We start from the raw sequence: 17855 nt of genomic DNA, 5'->3' as shown, positions 1-17855 counted from the left end.
GTTCTTATGTGGTCTTTTCACTTGGTGTTTGAACCCTGAGCAGTTCCTGCCTGGGCTATGGGTACTCTTTGTAGAAATACTTCTGTGAAATGGCAGAACTTGCTCCATGTCATCCTGAACCTCTGGTTTGTGGCTAGAAAGAAGAACTCCAGCTATGTCTACCACTGCTCATCTGCAAAGAAAAGCTTTTAAAATAAATAAAAGTACCATGGAGCTGGCTGATTTCAAGGAGGAAAACTCCTCCAACTGGACTTCAGGGGAGGGTCCTGAACATTCCACTGACGGAAAAACTGCCATAGAAAGGCAGTGTTGCCCTAGTGACTGAGAGCTGGAATCTCTTTGTTTGCTCAAATTCTCTGCAGTGACTGAGAGCCCTGTCCTGCAAAGCTGCCAGGCAGCTCTTGGGGGCAGGAAGGCAGAGAGGGAGGTGGGGGGAGCAGATGGGTCTGCACAAGGGCAGGCTCGATTTTTGTGGAGGGTTCTGTGTCACTGTAATACAAACACACAGTAAAGTAAATGGAGCTTTTAAAAGCCTTTCCATGCATCTCTATGGCACCTTATAAAAGCAGTAGTGAAATTTGTGTTTTAAGCTGAAATGTCAGAACCCTTGCCAGCTGAGGGGATGGCAAAGAGCAGGAGAGACTGTCAGCTCAGGCTTTAAGTTTTGTATATATATGTATGTTCTTTAGGTCATAATAGTACATTATGAAATGAACTGCTTTGCCACAGGATTCCCCAGGAGATATAATTGCCCCTGGCTAATGGACTTCAAGAGTCAAGGGCAGCATATCTACTGTAATTCAGGGTGGTTAAAAATTCCACTTCCTGTTTATTGTTGTGTGTACTGTTTGTTGGGACGAGGTGGGCACTGATACATATGACAAATTATATGTATTTTTAATACAAACACTAATATATAAAACATTTCTAATAGTATTACTAAAGGCATTACAATATTATTAGATATGCACTTATTATTATACTTTTAAAAGTTACAAAATATTAAATTATAATGGTTTTGGATATGCAGGAAAATATTTGAAACTAATGATTTCTATGCCCTGCTGCAGCCAAAATGAAAAAAGCACCTCATAATTCACATCACATGAAAATATGAAGACAGTCTGGTAGGTACTTCACAAAATCGAATCCATTTAATAGTCCCATTATTCACCTGAAATACAAAGCCTGTCAGCCTCTGAGATTAAGGTTGTGGTTTTTGAGACTGCTGCATCAGCAATTTAGGGGAGAACATAGTAAGAAAACATGTTATTTGTTCTATATTGAAAAGAAAGCAAACTCAGACTTTGAATTCATTAATTTTCTAAATTGAGCAGAAATTAAACATCAGACTTGTTAGTTACTTGCTTAAAGAAGTTTAAATTAGCCAGCAGAAAAATTGTGCTACTACTGAAGCTACTGATTATATTCATTCCAAGCTAATACATGTTGAGACCAGCTAGAATGTTAATATAAAGGTCAAGAATGAGTTGAAGGAGGACAAACCCTTGTGAGTTTTCCCAAAGGCATTAACAATGTCTTGTTCTGCTCTAATGAGGTGAAACTGTATTTTTCTCTAGACAAGGGAAGATTAGTAGGTTATCAGGAATTAGAATTTGAATGGTGAATCCCTTGTGTGCCCATATATCCTTTTTTGTCCATTTGATGAGAAGACATTCTTGTAACTGGAGCAAATTTATACTTAAACACTTTTTTCATTGGTGCTCCCTTTAATTTGATTCTCCTGCTCTCTCAGCTGCCAGCCAGCCCACAGTTCAGACCTGCAGACATGAACATTAGCTTGTTCAGAGAGCTGGACTCAGCCCAAGAGGCTTTTATGAGAATGAGGGCTCTGGGTGCCCAAGTGACTGTTGAGAAGTGGGGAACTGTGCTTAAATGCATGGGTGTAGTTGTGTATTAAAGAATCTGTAGTTGCTGCCTACTCACTGCAACTCCTCAAGAAGGCTGTACTTGATGGGTACCAGCCCCATCAAGTGTGAAGTTCTCTGGGGAGTCAGAGTGTTTATGTCCTGGACAGGACTTTCATGGCAAACAAAGCCTCCAACACATGCAGATTTATTCATTGCTTACTCTGCATGGTACTATAAAAACTTTCATTATTGAAAAATGAAGACAGCTTGAATCAACATCTGAGAGTTAGCAGTGCTGAGTGCAGCTGTCTTGCTTGAAGGCATTGATACTCCTGTGAGAAAGATTTGCTATGCTTCCTTATTAATGCAACAAATGGCCTTTTATTAAAATGTGATTAGTTTTAAGAAAAAATAACAGTGGTCTTTTCATGCTCTAGAGAAAAGCCCTTGAACTGTAGGGATGCTGCACAATTTCTTCATTTTTCATTTTGAAGAATTTGTTTCTTCAGGCTCTGATCTGTGTTTTTTGGTGAAGGTGGTTATGTTAGCATCCCAGTTATATCCAAGCCAGGAAGGACGGTCAACATCATTATGTTCCTTTTTCTCCAGTTCAGAACAGCTTGTGTATTTCAAGACAGCTTGTGTGCAACAAGAGTTTAAAAATAATAATGACAAAATTTTTCCGAGGATGTTTTTACATAGAACACTAAAAACAGTTTAATGAGGAAAAGTTCCTTGCATTAACTAAAATGATCAATATTATAAGGGTGTTGTGGAAAGTAGAAAATAATTGGTTAGGTCATAGAGTCACAGAATGAATTAGGTTGGAAGAGGCCTCTGGAGAGTGTTTCAACACTTGGTTTAAGTGTATCCAGCTAGACCAGGGATGAAGGTTGCAGAATCTCTGGGATTCTCTTCAAGAGTTTGACTAGCTTCCTGGTTAAAAAATTGAAGTTTCCTTGTAATCAGAATGTAGTCAGAATTTTACATAGGCCACTTGTCCTATCAGTGCACCATTGACAATGGTCTGGTTCCATGTTCTGTATGCTCTGATGAGAGTTACAGACAGCAATAAGGTCTCCTCCATCTCGAGCCTTCTCCTGGGACTTAGCAAAGCAATTCTCTGAAGGTTCTTCACAGACCACATGCTCCAGCACTTTAATGATCTTGGTGGGCTTCATCCACACTTGCTGTAGTGTGTCAGCATCTGCCTGAAAACAGATCTGAGAGGGTGATGCCACTGACATAATAACATTCTCTTTGGAAGAAAATATAAAACCAAACAAGATAAACAAACCAGCTACATCCAAAGGTATTACCTTTGGCAAAGCATTTCCAGGGTGTTTTCTCACAGCTCTGTAGGAGGGCTATAGTAACTGAGCAGATGCCTCTAGTTTTCTCTTTGAACCAGGATCTTTGGCACCTACAAGTATTTTTACCCTTTCCTCATTTGCTTTTTGCTTGCTTTTTGGCCAGCCTCTCTACTGTAGGTATCTTCTGTCACCCACCTCTTTTAACATGTATTGTTTCAGAAATGGAATTGAGTACACAATGGGCAGGCTACAGGAGCTTTATGGTTACCTGCATGCAGTGGCTCTGGACCTGCTCCAAGGCTGTGTTCTGCAGCTTCTGTGACAGCTGAACCAAAAGAGAATTGTCTGTGATGCCCAAGCCTACCCATGACTCCTCAGATCCCCCTCAACATTTTGTGGCCACTGTCCTTTTGCACAATTAGAACACAAAACTAATAAACTAGATCAAAATTTGAGAAAATCAGGCCTCCTGAGCGAGACACTCTAAAAAGAAGAAGAGCAACTCTTCCTTTTTCAGCAGTGTCAATCCAGCAATTTTTGTTACCTTCCCAAGTTGAAGAAACTGAACCCACCACTTGCAGTCTTGTGAATGTCTCTTTCTTTCCATGCCTTGTGTGACCTGGCTGCCAGCCCAGTCCTGCTGAGCAGAGCACCCTCCTGCCCGGCCTCCCCCGCCGCCAGCTCTGCGCTCCAGAGCCCCCCTGTGCTGAGCGTACTCCAGTGCTCCTGGGCAAGAGCCAACTCTGCATCTCCCATCCTCTCCAGGAGATTCAACCTGATCTGGTGTGTCACAGCCACAGCAAGGCAGCCTTTCTCCCTGCTGCTAAGCTCTGGAAAAATATACAGCATCCAGACAATAGTGGAAAAAAGAATCCAAATTGAAGTGCTCTGTTATATGCCAATAATGTTGCTACAGTGTTTTTTGTGTTTGTTTCCCGAAGTGGAAATGCTGGAGATGGTTACAAGGGGCAGATGTGCCCAGCTGTAATGCTTGCACCACTACAGCAGGAAAGGGAAGTGGGCAGGAATGGAAAAGGGTCAGAATTAGTGAAGCAAGAAGAGCTTGTTTTCAACCACTGCAGGATATTTTTTTTATAAAATGTCCAACACTGACACACTCTATGAGCCACATGAACACAAGGCTGCATCTGTTTTTATATTAGGGAGGCCTGCACCATTGAGGAATGTGTGCACAATTTATATGAGCTATAAGCTCTGACCTATAAAAAATCAACTCATCCAAGTCCAAATTCCTGTTTTTCATGGAAACTGCGATGTATAGTGGCTGTCTGAAGCATGTATAAGGGGAGCTGTTACTACTTTTTTGGAAACTTATGATGTCCCATGCCTGGAGCTACAGTTGAGTGGTTTGCCAGAAACAGCCATTCATTAATCATCAACACATGCTAAAAAGATTGTTTATTTAAGATATACTGCCTATGACAGAGCTTGATTATTTTATTTACTTATTTATTTATTTATTTAATTGCTGTCTTAAATGAGTCAATTGATGAATAAAAGTATTTCAGCCAATAATTACAGTTATCTTTGGCAAAACAACTATCTATTAGTATAAGTCAGACAAAAGTACTGGCCCAAACACAGGGCTTGAGAAGCACTGGAATACCTAATTGAATCCTTACCCAAAGTTTGAATCCATTTTATTGAGAGGGGCTAACTGGGAAATACAGTTCTGCAATATGGTCTGAATCCTGAACCATTCCAAAATTCAACAATTTTTCAGAATTACAGAACGTGCAAAGTTGGAAGGAACCCACCAGGATCATCAAGTCCAACTGCCAGCCCTGCACAGCACCATTCCCAAGAGTCACACCAGTTGCCCAAGAGCATTGTCCCAACACTTCTAGAACTGTCAGGCTGCTGCTGTGACCACTGCCCTGGGAAGCCTGTTCCTTTTTGACTTGATCCATCATAATAAAAAGCAGAGGTTTTGAAAAAAAACCTTTTTGAGCTGAGGTTAGAGAAACCAATCAACAGTAAAAAGTAATGGAAAACAAAAAAACATGGGAGAAATGTTTGTAGTGCAAATACAGGAGCAATTATACACGTGGAGGCAGGGAGCTAATAAGAAAAGCAGGAAGTGTTCTGCAGGCATGCTCCAGGTTACAAAATGTGATAAGACTATATATAGGATGTGAAGTATTCTGAGGTCCATGTCAGCTGCAGTAGTTTTATCTTTTTATGGCATCCAGTTCATGTGCACTCAGTGACTGAAACATGGCACTCCAGGAGCCTCTGTGTCACTTCCAAAAAGAGAATTAGTCAGTGAGAAGACAGTACTGTATTTTTGTTGCTTGTTAAACAGAAGACTAAGGAGTAATTGTTGTTGGTCTTTTACCAAATCATGCGTAGGAGGTCTTCATTTCCAATTTCATGTTTGTTGGATCTTTCCTCCCCTGAGACCTGAATATTTGGATAACACCTAAGAAATTCTGCTTTTTCAGGAAAAAAAAAGTTCTTGCAATCTCCTTTCTAACCAACAGCAGCCATTAGAAAACACAACAACAACAAAACCATACAAAAATTAAAGTCTTCTCCAAATATTAAATGTATCATAACTATTAAGATCTAATGTGATTTTTGTTTAAAAGGCAAAAATTGTAAGAGGAACTGTTGATGAGTTTCTTGTTAATAGCATAGTCATGAGATTAGGAGAAATGTAACCTGTTTTATGTTAGTGCAGACAAGAAAGAAAGAAGCACCTAATTTTGCTCTCAAAGAAGGTCTTTTCAGGAAACCAAACTGTTACAGATGAGATGTAGTGTGGGGAAAGCACAAGACTAGCTGGCTTCTCTGTCAGTGACAAGTTTCCTTTCTCATTTTGCATCTAGAAATGTTAACACAGAATGTTTTACAGGGAACAGAAGCATTTATCTAAAGATGCCAGTGTGTTATTTCCTATAGGAATAGTCTTAAGGAAATCAAACTGACACAACCTTTTCCTACATTTTAGAAAGCAGTTAGGCTGTTTTTCCTCTAGCAGAAGAAATCAATTGTACCAGCACTATGTACTTCCATATTAACTTATCCACAATTCTTTCTGCCATTTAGAAACTGGATTAACTGAAAGGTCATTAGCCTCTGGATACAGAAATATGCAGCAGGATATCAGGCCACAGACCTTTTTTTCCTTCTAACATTTATTAAATCTGGAAGCAGGGCAGTATGTTGGCAAATATAATCTCAAAATCTACCTGATACTTAATGGAAAGAATGAACAATTGAAAACCCATAACTGTTTCCTATGAAGCTGCATTGGACTGAAACTTGAAGAACTTTGTGCCTCCACGTGTTTTCTATTTTAATCTATCAAAACAGTAAAAAGAAAAAGAAAAAGAAAAAGAAAAAGAAAAAGAAAAAGAAAAAGAAAAAGAAAAAGAAAAAGAATGTGCACAATAAAAGAGAAATTACTCAATACTTGCAAGGTTTAGTCTATTAAGAAATGTCTGCTAGGACTGGCTAGTGTTTAGCATTAAATAATGGGGAATTCCTTTGGAACAATGAAGTACTATTTTATGCCACAGATATTTTAAGGCAACTTTAAACTAAAACCATATTTATTTGATTGCTTATTTAGAACCTAAGCCACTAGCATCTTTTAATTCTCCAGATGAATATGATTTTTTACCTAGATGACCTCTTCCATCTCCTTAAACAGGGAATGAAATTTCTCTACAATGTAGGTTTCACACCCTCAGAAGATAAATTACACCTGAAAACAGCCTTTACCTTCTGTGAAAATCTAAGAACCTGAATATATTTTAAGAGTTAGTCTGAAAACAGAATTAGGGCCCGTTTTAGTTTTTCTGACAATATTGCTTCTCATTCATTACTAAAAACATACAGGTTGTGAAAGAAACACATGGTTTTATGTGACAGCAACAATACTGTCATTGCTTTTGATGTTGTTGAAAAGCTACAGCAAGATAACTAACTCTAGAATCATGCCGTTTTCCCGTGCTTTTGATGTAGTTATTGGCAGAAGATAAAGTTTTTATCATCGTTACCATATTGGCCTTGAACTGCAATTTTAAAAAGAAAAAGGTATTCCTAAACTGGGAAACATGCAGGATGTGGAACATATCAGAATCTAGCTATGAACCCACTTTTATTTTATGGATATCATTCCATCTGGATGAAGCCAGTATATTCTGTGGCCTGGCAAAATCTAGGGTGGGATATCTTTGGACCTGTTGGAAGGAACAAGCAAAAAATGTTCAGGACTGCATTATTCTGCATAATCAATCCACCTAGTAAGTGTTGTCCCAGACTCAGATGGTGCAGGAGTTTCCTATCACTGAATATGTGGTGTGAAAGATTAGAGACTGAGGCTGGCAAGGAAAAAAAAATCCATTGTCCAGAAAATTAGACTGAAGAAAATAAAATTGGCAAAGTTTACCTAGTTCTAAACATCACAAAAAGGGCAAAGATAACACTGGGTGGAGACATGTATCTCATGGTTGCCTTTTTGTTTTGCAAAGATGTGTAACTCTCCAGGGTTGTCTTTAGAGTAAAAATAACTGGTTGGGAAATTCTTTGGCTGGGTTAGAAGTGTTTAATCAAGACCTTTGGAGAACCCATTGCACACGGGACTCTTAGGCAGAGGCAAAATCCTGGGTCATCCCAGGCCACAATAATGCAAATGGGTTTCTGAGAAGCCGTGAAGCTCCTTGATGATGGCTCACCCAACACAAATTGGAATTTGTACAAATTTTTGTTTCCATTACATCTCACTTCTACAGGAAAATGGATCAGCAAGCAGAATCAGAAAGGGCTGACGTACTGCTGCTCTAAACAGAGATGTGAAGTCACAGAACAAACAAGTCAACAGCAGTAATCTGAGTATAAAAGAAAAACCCTTGAGGCTTAAGATGAGAAAAACTGTAAATCAGAAAATTATGAAGAGATTAAATTAATATGAATTAATTTTTTTCAATTACTACTCTTGCATAGCAATCCTTCAAAGCACTTTCTGTTTCTAACAAGTGTTTAATTAGAAGTAGAGATTTTAAGGAGAGAGTTCTGAGATGACATTGAGAAAACTATGTCTGAGAAGTGAAGAAAATAAGACCAATGACAGCAGAATTGTTTGTGGTAAGACAGGGAAACAGTAGAGGAGAATTTGGAAAGTGTGAAGCACACTGGAAATACCTTTTGAGTTATTAAGCATATGTATTGGTCTTGTGGTCTCTAAAACAGCTATTAAACTGGAATGGCTTAGCAGGAAGTACAGTACTTACAGAGGACCTCAGAGTACAGTTAGAGCTCTCCTAGCATAGGCTCTCTATATAGGATGGTATTTCAGATTTCTTACTCTCATAAAGTTTTATTAAGTTATATACTCAGATATATCAACCATGTCTAAACTTCAGTTCCTTTCCAGTTTCAGCCCTGTGGCATGTCTGGCCACTGTGCTGTTCTAGGTGTACAGGGCCTGGTCTGTAATACTCTTAACCCCCATGGAAGGGTGGTGGACATCAAATCCACATCTTTTGAGACTCACAGGACTCAACTCAGTTCTCCCAATTTTTAAGAAGGGTAAAGAAGGAAAGCTCCAGCGATTACAGGCCCTTCAGTCTCGCTTCAGTGGCTGGTAAAATTTGTTATTTTTTTAGTTATTAAAACTGGTTATTGGTTATTATAACTGGTTATTTGGTTATTGGTTATTATATCTCAGAAGGTTATTCTGAGAGTAACTGAGAAATATTTAAGAGGCAATGCAGTCACTGGGCACTGCCAGCATAGGTTCATGGGGGTAAGTCCTGCTTAACCAACTAAATTTCCTTTTATGACAAGGTCATTCACCTAGATGACCAAAGGAAGCCAGTAGATACAGTGGGTTTGGATTTTAGCAGAGCTTTTGATACTGTCTCCAAAAGTATCCTGGATTAAGTGTCCAGCACTCAGCAGAGCAAGTCCATAATACACTGGGTGAGCAACTGGCTCACAGGTTGGGCTCAAAGTGTTACAGTAAATGAGGTTATATCAGGTTAGTGGCCAGACACCAGTGCTCAATTTGTAATGTTTTTATAAATAGTCTGGATGCAGGAATTAAATGTAAAGTGTGCCAATGATACTAATAAGAGTCCCTGCAGGGTAGAAAAGAGCTCAGAAAGATCAGGACAGACTGAAGAGCTGGGCAATTGCCAGCTGCATGAAACTGAACAAGAGCAAACACTCAATTTTTCACCTGGATTGGGGTAAACCTGGTTATACATATGCACTGGGTGATGAAAGGCTGGAGAAAAAGCCCTGCAGAAAGGGATCTGGGTGTTTGGGTCAATGGAAAGTTGAACATGAGCCAGCAGTGCCCTGGAAGACAGGAGGGCCACCCGTGTCCTGGGGGCATCAGGGACAGCATCTCCAGCTGGGCAAGGGAGGGGATTATCCTGCTCTGCTCTGCACTGGGGTGGCTTCATCTCGAGTTCTGGGGGCAGTTTTGGCACCACAATGCAAGAAAGACATTAAACTATTGGAGACCATCCAGAGAAAGGTGATGAAGATGGTGAAATACCTTGAGCACAAGAATTACAAGGAGCGGTTTATGTCATTTGGCTTGTTCAGCTTGGAGAAGGGAATGCTGAGGGAGAAGCGCTGAACAGTGATAAGGCACAAGCTGTGTGAGGGGAAGTTCAGATTGAACTTTAAGAGAAGGTTCTTTACTGAGAGATTGGTCAGTAAAAAACAACCTGGGAAAGTGGTCATAACACCATACTTGACTCAGTTGCTGTAACCGTGCTGCATTTTGAGCACAGGCACACATCTGCTGCCTTATACTGACATTCAGTCATTGGGAAACAGGCCCCACAAACCCTTGGAGTGAGCTCAGGTACACAGTGTGATGTCTGAGAGCATTAAGCCCAGCCTGGTTTTCTCATTCATGTTCCCATGTGTCTTTGAGGTAGTGTCCTTTGTCTGCAGAAACTTCCCTAAGAGGATATTGTCTGCCATAAAGATGCAGAGTCTGTATTTCTCTTCACTTCTGGCTGACACTGGAATGTATAGATAACCCTGCCAGACCACGGGAGTCCTAAGCTAGATGGCTCAAGCCAGATACCTAGCATGGCACCATGATGCCAGTGAAGAAAAAAAGCTCATGTTTTGGGGTTTACAACCGCCTCTGAAGTAAGAGTAGGAAATGTTTTCTTGGTAGTTTTTCTGCAGTACAGTGTCATGAGAATCTGGAGTTGCTCACTGCCTTTCCAAAGATATTTCAGGTATTGTCAGTAAGATGAATACAACCTGAGATGTCCAAGAAGGGAAGATAATGGCAGGCTGCAGCCAAGTATTGGATAAATGTATCAATCATCTGTAAATGAAGCAACAAGACATGCAGAAGTTAGAAGATTATTGAATAGATAAAAAAAATGCATAGAGCACAACTTTAGTGTCTGATTGGTAGGAAAACTATGTTTTAAAATTGAAGTAAGGTTTTTGGCACAGCAGAATTCTGAATCTCTGCAAGAGGCTCCACAGAAACTGTCACTTTCTAATATTAGATATTAGTTAACTGTGATTGCAGTCTAGTTTTAAATATTGTGGGTTTTTTTCACCTACTGAGGACAGTTTAACTTTCCCACCCATATATGTGCATGCAGCACATAGAAACCCTTACTATTCATGCTATTGCATTGCTATAAGTTATTAGGATGCACTTGTACCACTTTTTAAACACAGTTCTCTGTTACAAATGAGTGTCTCACACCAGGACTTTTTGAATATGTGGTTGGCTTTTTTAGCTCTGAAGCACAACTCCTTAGTTTCACCTCACAGGTCCATTTTTCAGGAACTGATACTCATTGCCATTAATGCTAGAAGTTTCATTTGAGAAAAACATGACACATGACAGTCTTCAAGTACATAAGCAGCCATGCAAGCTAATAATTGCTCCACTGACCTCAATGGAACAGTCAAGAATACATTATTTACGTACTTTAATTACCTTGTTCATTCAGGACCAAAAACCAAGAGGGAGCATAGTAAAAACCTGTTAAAGACATTTGATTAAAATCACTGGGGTGGTAAAAAGAGAGATGAGGATTTCACTTGTACTAAACAGCCAATCTCATGAGAATCTATATGAGACAAGGTGGCAAGATAAAGCTGGGGCCTGGGGTTGTGGAAAAAAGGGTTAGCACACTCTCATGATAGTCCTCCTGGTATATAGAGCAATGTACATGTATTTTGTTTATTCCAGATCTGTTTATATGCTCAATATTAAGACTTACAATAGATTAATAAATAGATCAAGATATTATTAAGTAGATTAATATTTTTAAAAAAGTTGCTGACTCTGAAGTCAGTAACTGGTAGCAGATGGATTTAGAAAAATCTACATTTGTCATACACTGGATCCTATTCCCTTTAGAGGACTGAATGACAGCATTCATTGTTCATTCTATTGTAGCTTCAGAACTTAGCTATTTAAAAGGCCAATTCATTTAATCAGAGATTTATTTTTAGTTCTTACTGTATTTTTTTGTGTGTGTAGAATATTTCCCACAGCAACTTCATTTTTTTCCTATGAAATAAGAATTACCCTTGAATCAGGCTCTTTTCCTGAATAAGGCTAAGAACAGGACTGCTGAATATTTTATACAATTAGCATTTGCAAAATTACTTGTACCTGCCCTAGGCATACAGAACCATGACGTGGAGACTCACAGCACCTCCACTGAAGTCACTGGAGTTTGCTGAAAGACAATTGATTTGCCTCAGAATATAAGATTAAAGTTATAAACTCTTCTAATTTTAGAGTAACATGCATAGCACATTCAAAATACGCTATTTATATATTAATTTAATATTTTAATATTATATATGAATATTTATATATTAATTTAAAAATATTTTTCTTTAAAATAAGATACCTGATGTTGCAGGACACATTAATAATTATCCTTTGGAACAGGTTCATTCCGACTTTAATCTCCTGACCATTTTTAAACAGTTTCTGAGTGGAAAATATTTCTTTACTTAGCATCTGAATACACTCAATTTACATTACAGATTGGCAAAGGATTTGTAAGACCCATTATCTTTAACATCCACAGGTGTACCCATCTCATTTTATGGAACTGCAAGCTGGATTGAAGTCAAAGACTTGTAAACTTATGGGTAGGTTTATGTAGAAGAGTCTCAATGTTCTTTTCTGAAAATAGTAGGCTATTAGCATTTAACAGATTGGCTTTATAACTGTTTAAAGAAAAGATACCATTTAGGAACAACGTGTTGGAAGGGGATTACTGGGTCACTGAGTTGACTCATTTTTCCCATTTGTAGGAGCTGCAAAATATGACCCAGTCCATTCCCTTACCAAAAGTCATACTAACATTCCTCAACAGTTTGCCCCATCTCCCTTCCCAGAAAACTCTTTCATAATTCACTACTGTGATAACCAAAAAAAAAAAAAATCTCCCAACTGCCAGCTTAAATGTATTTACTGACATTTTATGATGTTTGTTTTGTTTTGTTTTCCTGTGTTGGTGTGTCATGTGTCAGGCAAACCTGGCTGATGGGACTGATTGCAGCACTTCATACTTCAACAGCTTTGGGAAGACCTCTGTGCACAACTTCTATTACCACTGTCTTTGTGGAAAAATAGCTGAATATCTATCTAAACCCAAAGGACACAGGAGATTAGGACTCATGGATATAATAATTAATGGTGTACAGTAATATCTGTAAGATATAAACCAAGGGCTAGTGTAAGATAGAGAGTGGCCTCCCAGATCTGAAACAAAGCCAGTGAGCTTTGGCCTAGAGGCTGAGAAAATTAATGTACATTTGGAAGGCAAACAACTTGATTAGACAATAGCTAAATTTAGGGCTGGCTAATTAGTCAGCCAAATAATCTCAGATCAGTTGTGCAGGGGCTGTGTTCAGCTACTGCAGGGAATGAGGGGATGTGTGGAGGACTGAAAGAATAGTCAGAGGTTATGGAGATGAGTGTTGGTGAGGAGGAAGGCAGGGACAAGTGATGGCTGCAGACTTACTGTGGAAGGAAATGGGACATGGTCATCTCAATGGGAAAAAATGAGGAAAACTGGTTCATTGAGTGGCAACATTTTAAAGGATAGTTCAAGATGAACATTTCCAAAAGTAGTAATAAACTTGTTCATTGCTATGTGATGGTGACAGAAGCAACATTATAACTTTTCCCATGAAATTTAAATAAAAAATGAAATCAGCATTAAAAAAAAATGTGTTTGTATGCTTATTTTTAAAATGAAGCAAGTACTTTTTTTTGCTGTTAAAAAAATTAAAACTGCATAAGGAATTAAGTGTACAAAAGCCATAGTTATTAAGTCAGAACGTACAGGGAAGGGATACAGACTTTCATAACAGCATAATTTCAAAAGGGAACACACATTCAAGTACAGTAAAAAGATAATTGAGATATGAGGCTTTAGTCAAAAAGAAATTATACAGAAAATACAAGAAGCAAAAATGCTATAATAGAAGTTCATGGTAAAGAGTAACTAAGTTTCACTACAGATTAATCTTAATCTAAATAATTTAATTTCAACCCTGAGTGCTCCAGCTTTTAGGTACCTCTTTTATTTCAAAGTAGCTACTGCCTTGCTGTATAAAGACACAGGTATTAAGTTCTAATGCCCCAGTTTGTGCTTTGCCTGGGTTAAGAAAAAGAACTGGAAAAAAAAAAGCCCATGAAAATATCAAGACTAATTTAAACAAAGCCATAATCCTTTCACAGCAGCCAAAACACAAGAACCTGGGAGAGTATTTGCAGGAAGTGATATATATTGTGAAAACTGTTCTCTCTTCACCCTTGTTTAGATATGAATTCCTGGAGAGGAAAACTTTTACCTGATACAGTGTGGACACCTTTATACTGTACCTGCAACCATTAGAAGAATGCCAAATACTCCCAAGAGCCAAGACGCAAATCTTAAAACTCACAGAAAAACAGCTGAATGATGCCAGCAGGTCAAATTTCTGGATCAATAGTAAGTAATTCTTTGCAATACAATCCCAGAACTATCACCCATTTCTTGTCCTTACCTTTGGGCAACCTCCTATATTGACAGATGTCAGTCTGTGGCAGTGAAATGCCATTATTTTCACAGCTTCCTCTGTCAGCTGAGGGCAGTAAGAGACATGGCAGTGTTCCAGGTATTCTGTGCCCTTGCAGAACTCAATTACAATACCTGTACATCAATCCTTTGATCCACTTCAGTTCTCTAGGTACCCTTCATTAGTAGTGAAGTAATTCTGCCATTGAGTAGGAATGTCACTAGAAAAAGAAGAAATGCATTAAGGGGCTATTTTCAATTGTTTATATATTATACTGTGGGTTCATTAGACTAACATTTATGTAAGTTCCACTGTATGTATTAAAACATGTTGAATTTGGGTTCATTAAATTGAGCACAGAAAGTAAAATGTTGTGTTTAGAGAACCAGACCCAAATAAATTCATTCTGCTGTTCCCTGCAAATGCCCATTTTAGTGTATAACAACTTTTTCTTCTCTTTTAAATGAACAGAACATTGTATCTATATAATTCACTTTTTTTTTTCTTTTTTTTTTTTTTAAGGAATGAGTAAGAACCTCAAGACTATCACTCAAGAGTTCTGGGCTCTGATTCTGATTTGCTCTGTGGGGTTCAGACCAGTTAACTGTGATACTGGTTGACTGCAATTTCTATCCTAGTTTTTAGAGTGAATAAACTTTTGCAGATAGTACTGACTCCAATTCCAGCACATTTATAATTCAAATACTAGCTTTTTTATATATTCTCTAAAGCAGATGGTCTTGGAAAATAACAATGGAACGCCTGTGAAAGACCATTTAGTTTGTTAAAATACACTTTTCTCTTTTGCACTCTGAAACTTTTTTTACCTTTCAACTCGAATCTTTTCCAAGCCTGAAAACCATCATTTCTAGGCTTACAAAGAGAAGTTAGACCTTCAACTGAAACTTTCTCTGGAAACCTCTTGAAAAGAGATGCCTAAAATCACATTTATTCACCTCCATGATATGAGGATCACAGGACAGCCTGCAGCTCTACCAGAGGTTTAGCTTCAGTCAGAATTTCTCCTATTCTGTGATGTCCAGCCTAAAATCCTGGTGAGATGCCTTAAATGTGTCACTGAGCTAGGTTCCAGGCCTGCTAATCTTGGCCTAAGGCCAGAGTAATTTGTCATTTACTGGAATAACAATTCTACATCTACAGGGAAAACAAGGAAGTACACATAGTAGATTTAATAAAAAACACTGGTTGCATGAAGCTTTTCAAAGCTTTCAAGAATTAGTCCTGAGGCAAAAAGACTAAGCACTACATGGATAAATAAAATGTGTACACACACACAGAGACAAAAATGCATGTATTTATTATGCACAAATGTTATATATTTATCATTCTGAGAGAATTATCACTGCAGTAATCAGACTATTGCCACTAACACACAGCTAATTTCTCCTTATGTTACATAGGAACTCTCACAATAACACAGGGTTGGTCACTAAAAAATATTATTTTTATTATGACAAAAGATTGTGTTTCTATGTGATTTTCATAAGTTTTACCTAAACAGATGCAAAGAAGCTTATCAGATCTGAAATTTTTTTCATAGTCCATACTTTTAAGATTTTTGTCTGTATCTTCACTCTGGTTTAATTCTCTTTTTGTCAATTGGTACAGCTATGTCAAGGCAGTTTTTCTTGGGCTTTGGGCCCTTGTTTTATTTTGCAAAATATTAGAGTGTCAGTGTTTGAACCTAGGATTGGTTAAAGTGGAAAAATCAGAATTTATATTAATTGGCTTCTCTCCCCTTCCTATTTCAATCTTGGATTTATGAGCTGGTATTCACCTGTAATACAGAAACATTCTACACCCAGCAACTGAATGTTTTTCATCGATATGCAAGAGAAACTGCACTCCTTTCAGAAGTAGGCTTCAGATGTGATGACTTAATCACTACATTCTCAGCTAGGGTATGTAACACAAGCTGAAGCCAAGATTTCAATGCCTGTTAGATATGTGTATCTTGTTTTTACTAGCATAGCTTGTCTACATATTTATTTAAAATATCCTACAAAGTTAGGTTCTGAATTTACTCTTAACTTTAAGTGTACCCCTACATGCTTTTGCAAATAGCATTCAAATTATATTTGCAATCAAAAGAGATGGAGCTTTGTTTGCTTAATTAATCTCTGTATCCCTAGTTATATATCTATAGAGAAAATAACAGATGAGGTTGTGAGGATAAATAATGTTTGCAAGACATATAGACACTATAAAAAGTCAAATGCCATATGAAGAAAATGTAATTTTCTAACTTAATTGTACAATTTTAGTTCTGTATAAATAAGGCCTGAGGACACACACAAACATCAATGAAAAGGTCAAATACTAAATTGCTGTTCATTAAGTGAACATCATTTGAGTTATGAATGAACAAAGATCCTATTTTCAAAATATGTGATCTCATAAGAGTTTACATTCTGTTATAGTACCTAGGAACAGGCAATGTGATTACAATGGGCTTACTCTCTGTAAATTTTCCATAAAATCACATCCTTAGATTCAATTTACAAAAAAAGACTTGTCATTTTGTTTTGAGTCACTTTGTATCTCTCCTTCTTTCTCCTTGCCTTCCTTAGATCCATGAAAACAGGGTTTCTGCAACTCCTACATGCGCTCCCTGCTGCTGCTTTCTTCCTCAAAAAGTTCAAATTCATTTGGCATGCAGGGAAAGAAGAAACACTTCTTTTTAACAGTCTTTTTTTCAAACTTACTCTGTGTAATGAGACACCTGAAATAGCTTCTTAGCCATGAGCATGGCACAACACAGAAGTGAATATTCTCCTCTGAGAGCAGCAGCACTGGCACCACACAACTTTCCATGAGGTACACAAGATGTACATAGTTGGTCATTAGTAAAAACATGGAACTTTACACAGAACATTCATGAAAGACGAGTCAGAATTATTCCTAGAAAAGCAAATGGCCTGACGTGTATGTTGAGCAACAAGATTCAATCCAGATGTAGCCCCTGTGGTACAACAACTGACTTATTTTTACAATCTATGGCTATAAAATGATGGATGTTGAAGATTTGTAATGGAAAAATGCAGAAGCTGAGGACTGGGATTATGTGATGGCATTGGCTGTACCTGCAGCCAGTTGCAGTTACCTGCAACTGTTTATAGGCATGAAATCGATACCATTAAAAATACATTATTTAAGCATTTTTGTTACATATAGTTAGGAACAATTCTCAATTACAAGAAAAAGTGCTCTTATTTGGCTGTCAATTCCTAATGAGAGAGATGGTTCTTTCTGCTTCTGTAAAGTCACCTGCTACTGTTTATTTCTCCTACTGTTTTGAAAAACAAAGTAAAACCAAAACCAAATACAAAGCACATCTATGCAATCATATTGACTTTGTCAAATCTTCAAAAGGATTTTGGTAAACTTCAAACAACCTGTGATAAGGACAAGGAATTTCACAGTTTAACCATACGTTTTGGGAACAGTAATTTCCTCTTCATTCTGAATTGATCTCATGCCCACTAGGTTTTGCATGGAAGTAAACAGCAAAAAACCTGCCCTGTCTTCACACTTTTCAAGCCAAAATTGAATGGATCTCAGGCATATGGAGCTGTAGGAATGAAAGGGAGGA

The 17855-nt window shown here is 37.9% G+C and overlaps 1 protein-coding gene across 2 annotated transcripts in view; it reads left to right on the top strand.

The window, feature by feature from the left end:
• FAM185A (family with sequence similarity 185 member A) overlaps positions 1–17557 on the top strand; it is a 51421-nt gene extending 33864 nt beyond the window's left edge. The window contains exons 8-9 of one of the 2 annotated variants that reach the window (XR_014952042.1): positions 14006–14175; positions 14765–17557. Coding sequence is in view for 1 of the 2 variants with exons in the window: in XM_085569345.1 (XP_085425471.1) it covers positions 14006–14079 (74 nt within the window). In the remaining variant the exon portion in view is untranslated. Of the gene's footprint in view, positions 1–14005 lie in introns of both variants that reach the window. The other variant, XM_085569345.1, reaches the window with a different exon arrangement.
• The last annotated feature ends 298 nt before the right edge of the window (positions 17558–17855 follow it).

This window comes from Lonchura striata, chromosome 1A, assembly GCF_050655825.1.
Source record: "Lonchura striata isolate lonStrDom1 chromosome 1A, ASM5065582v1, whole genome shotgun sequence".
Taxonomy (NCBI): Eukaryota; Metazoa; Chordata; class Aves; order Passeriformes; family Estrildidae; genus Lonchura; species Lonchura striata.
The sequence above is the reverse complement of the archived record's forward strand: the minus strand, read 5'-3'. Positions and strand labels throughout refer to the sequence as shown.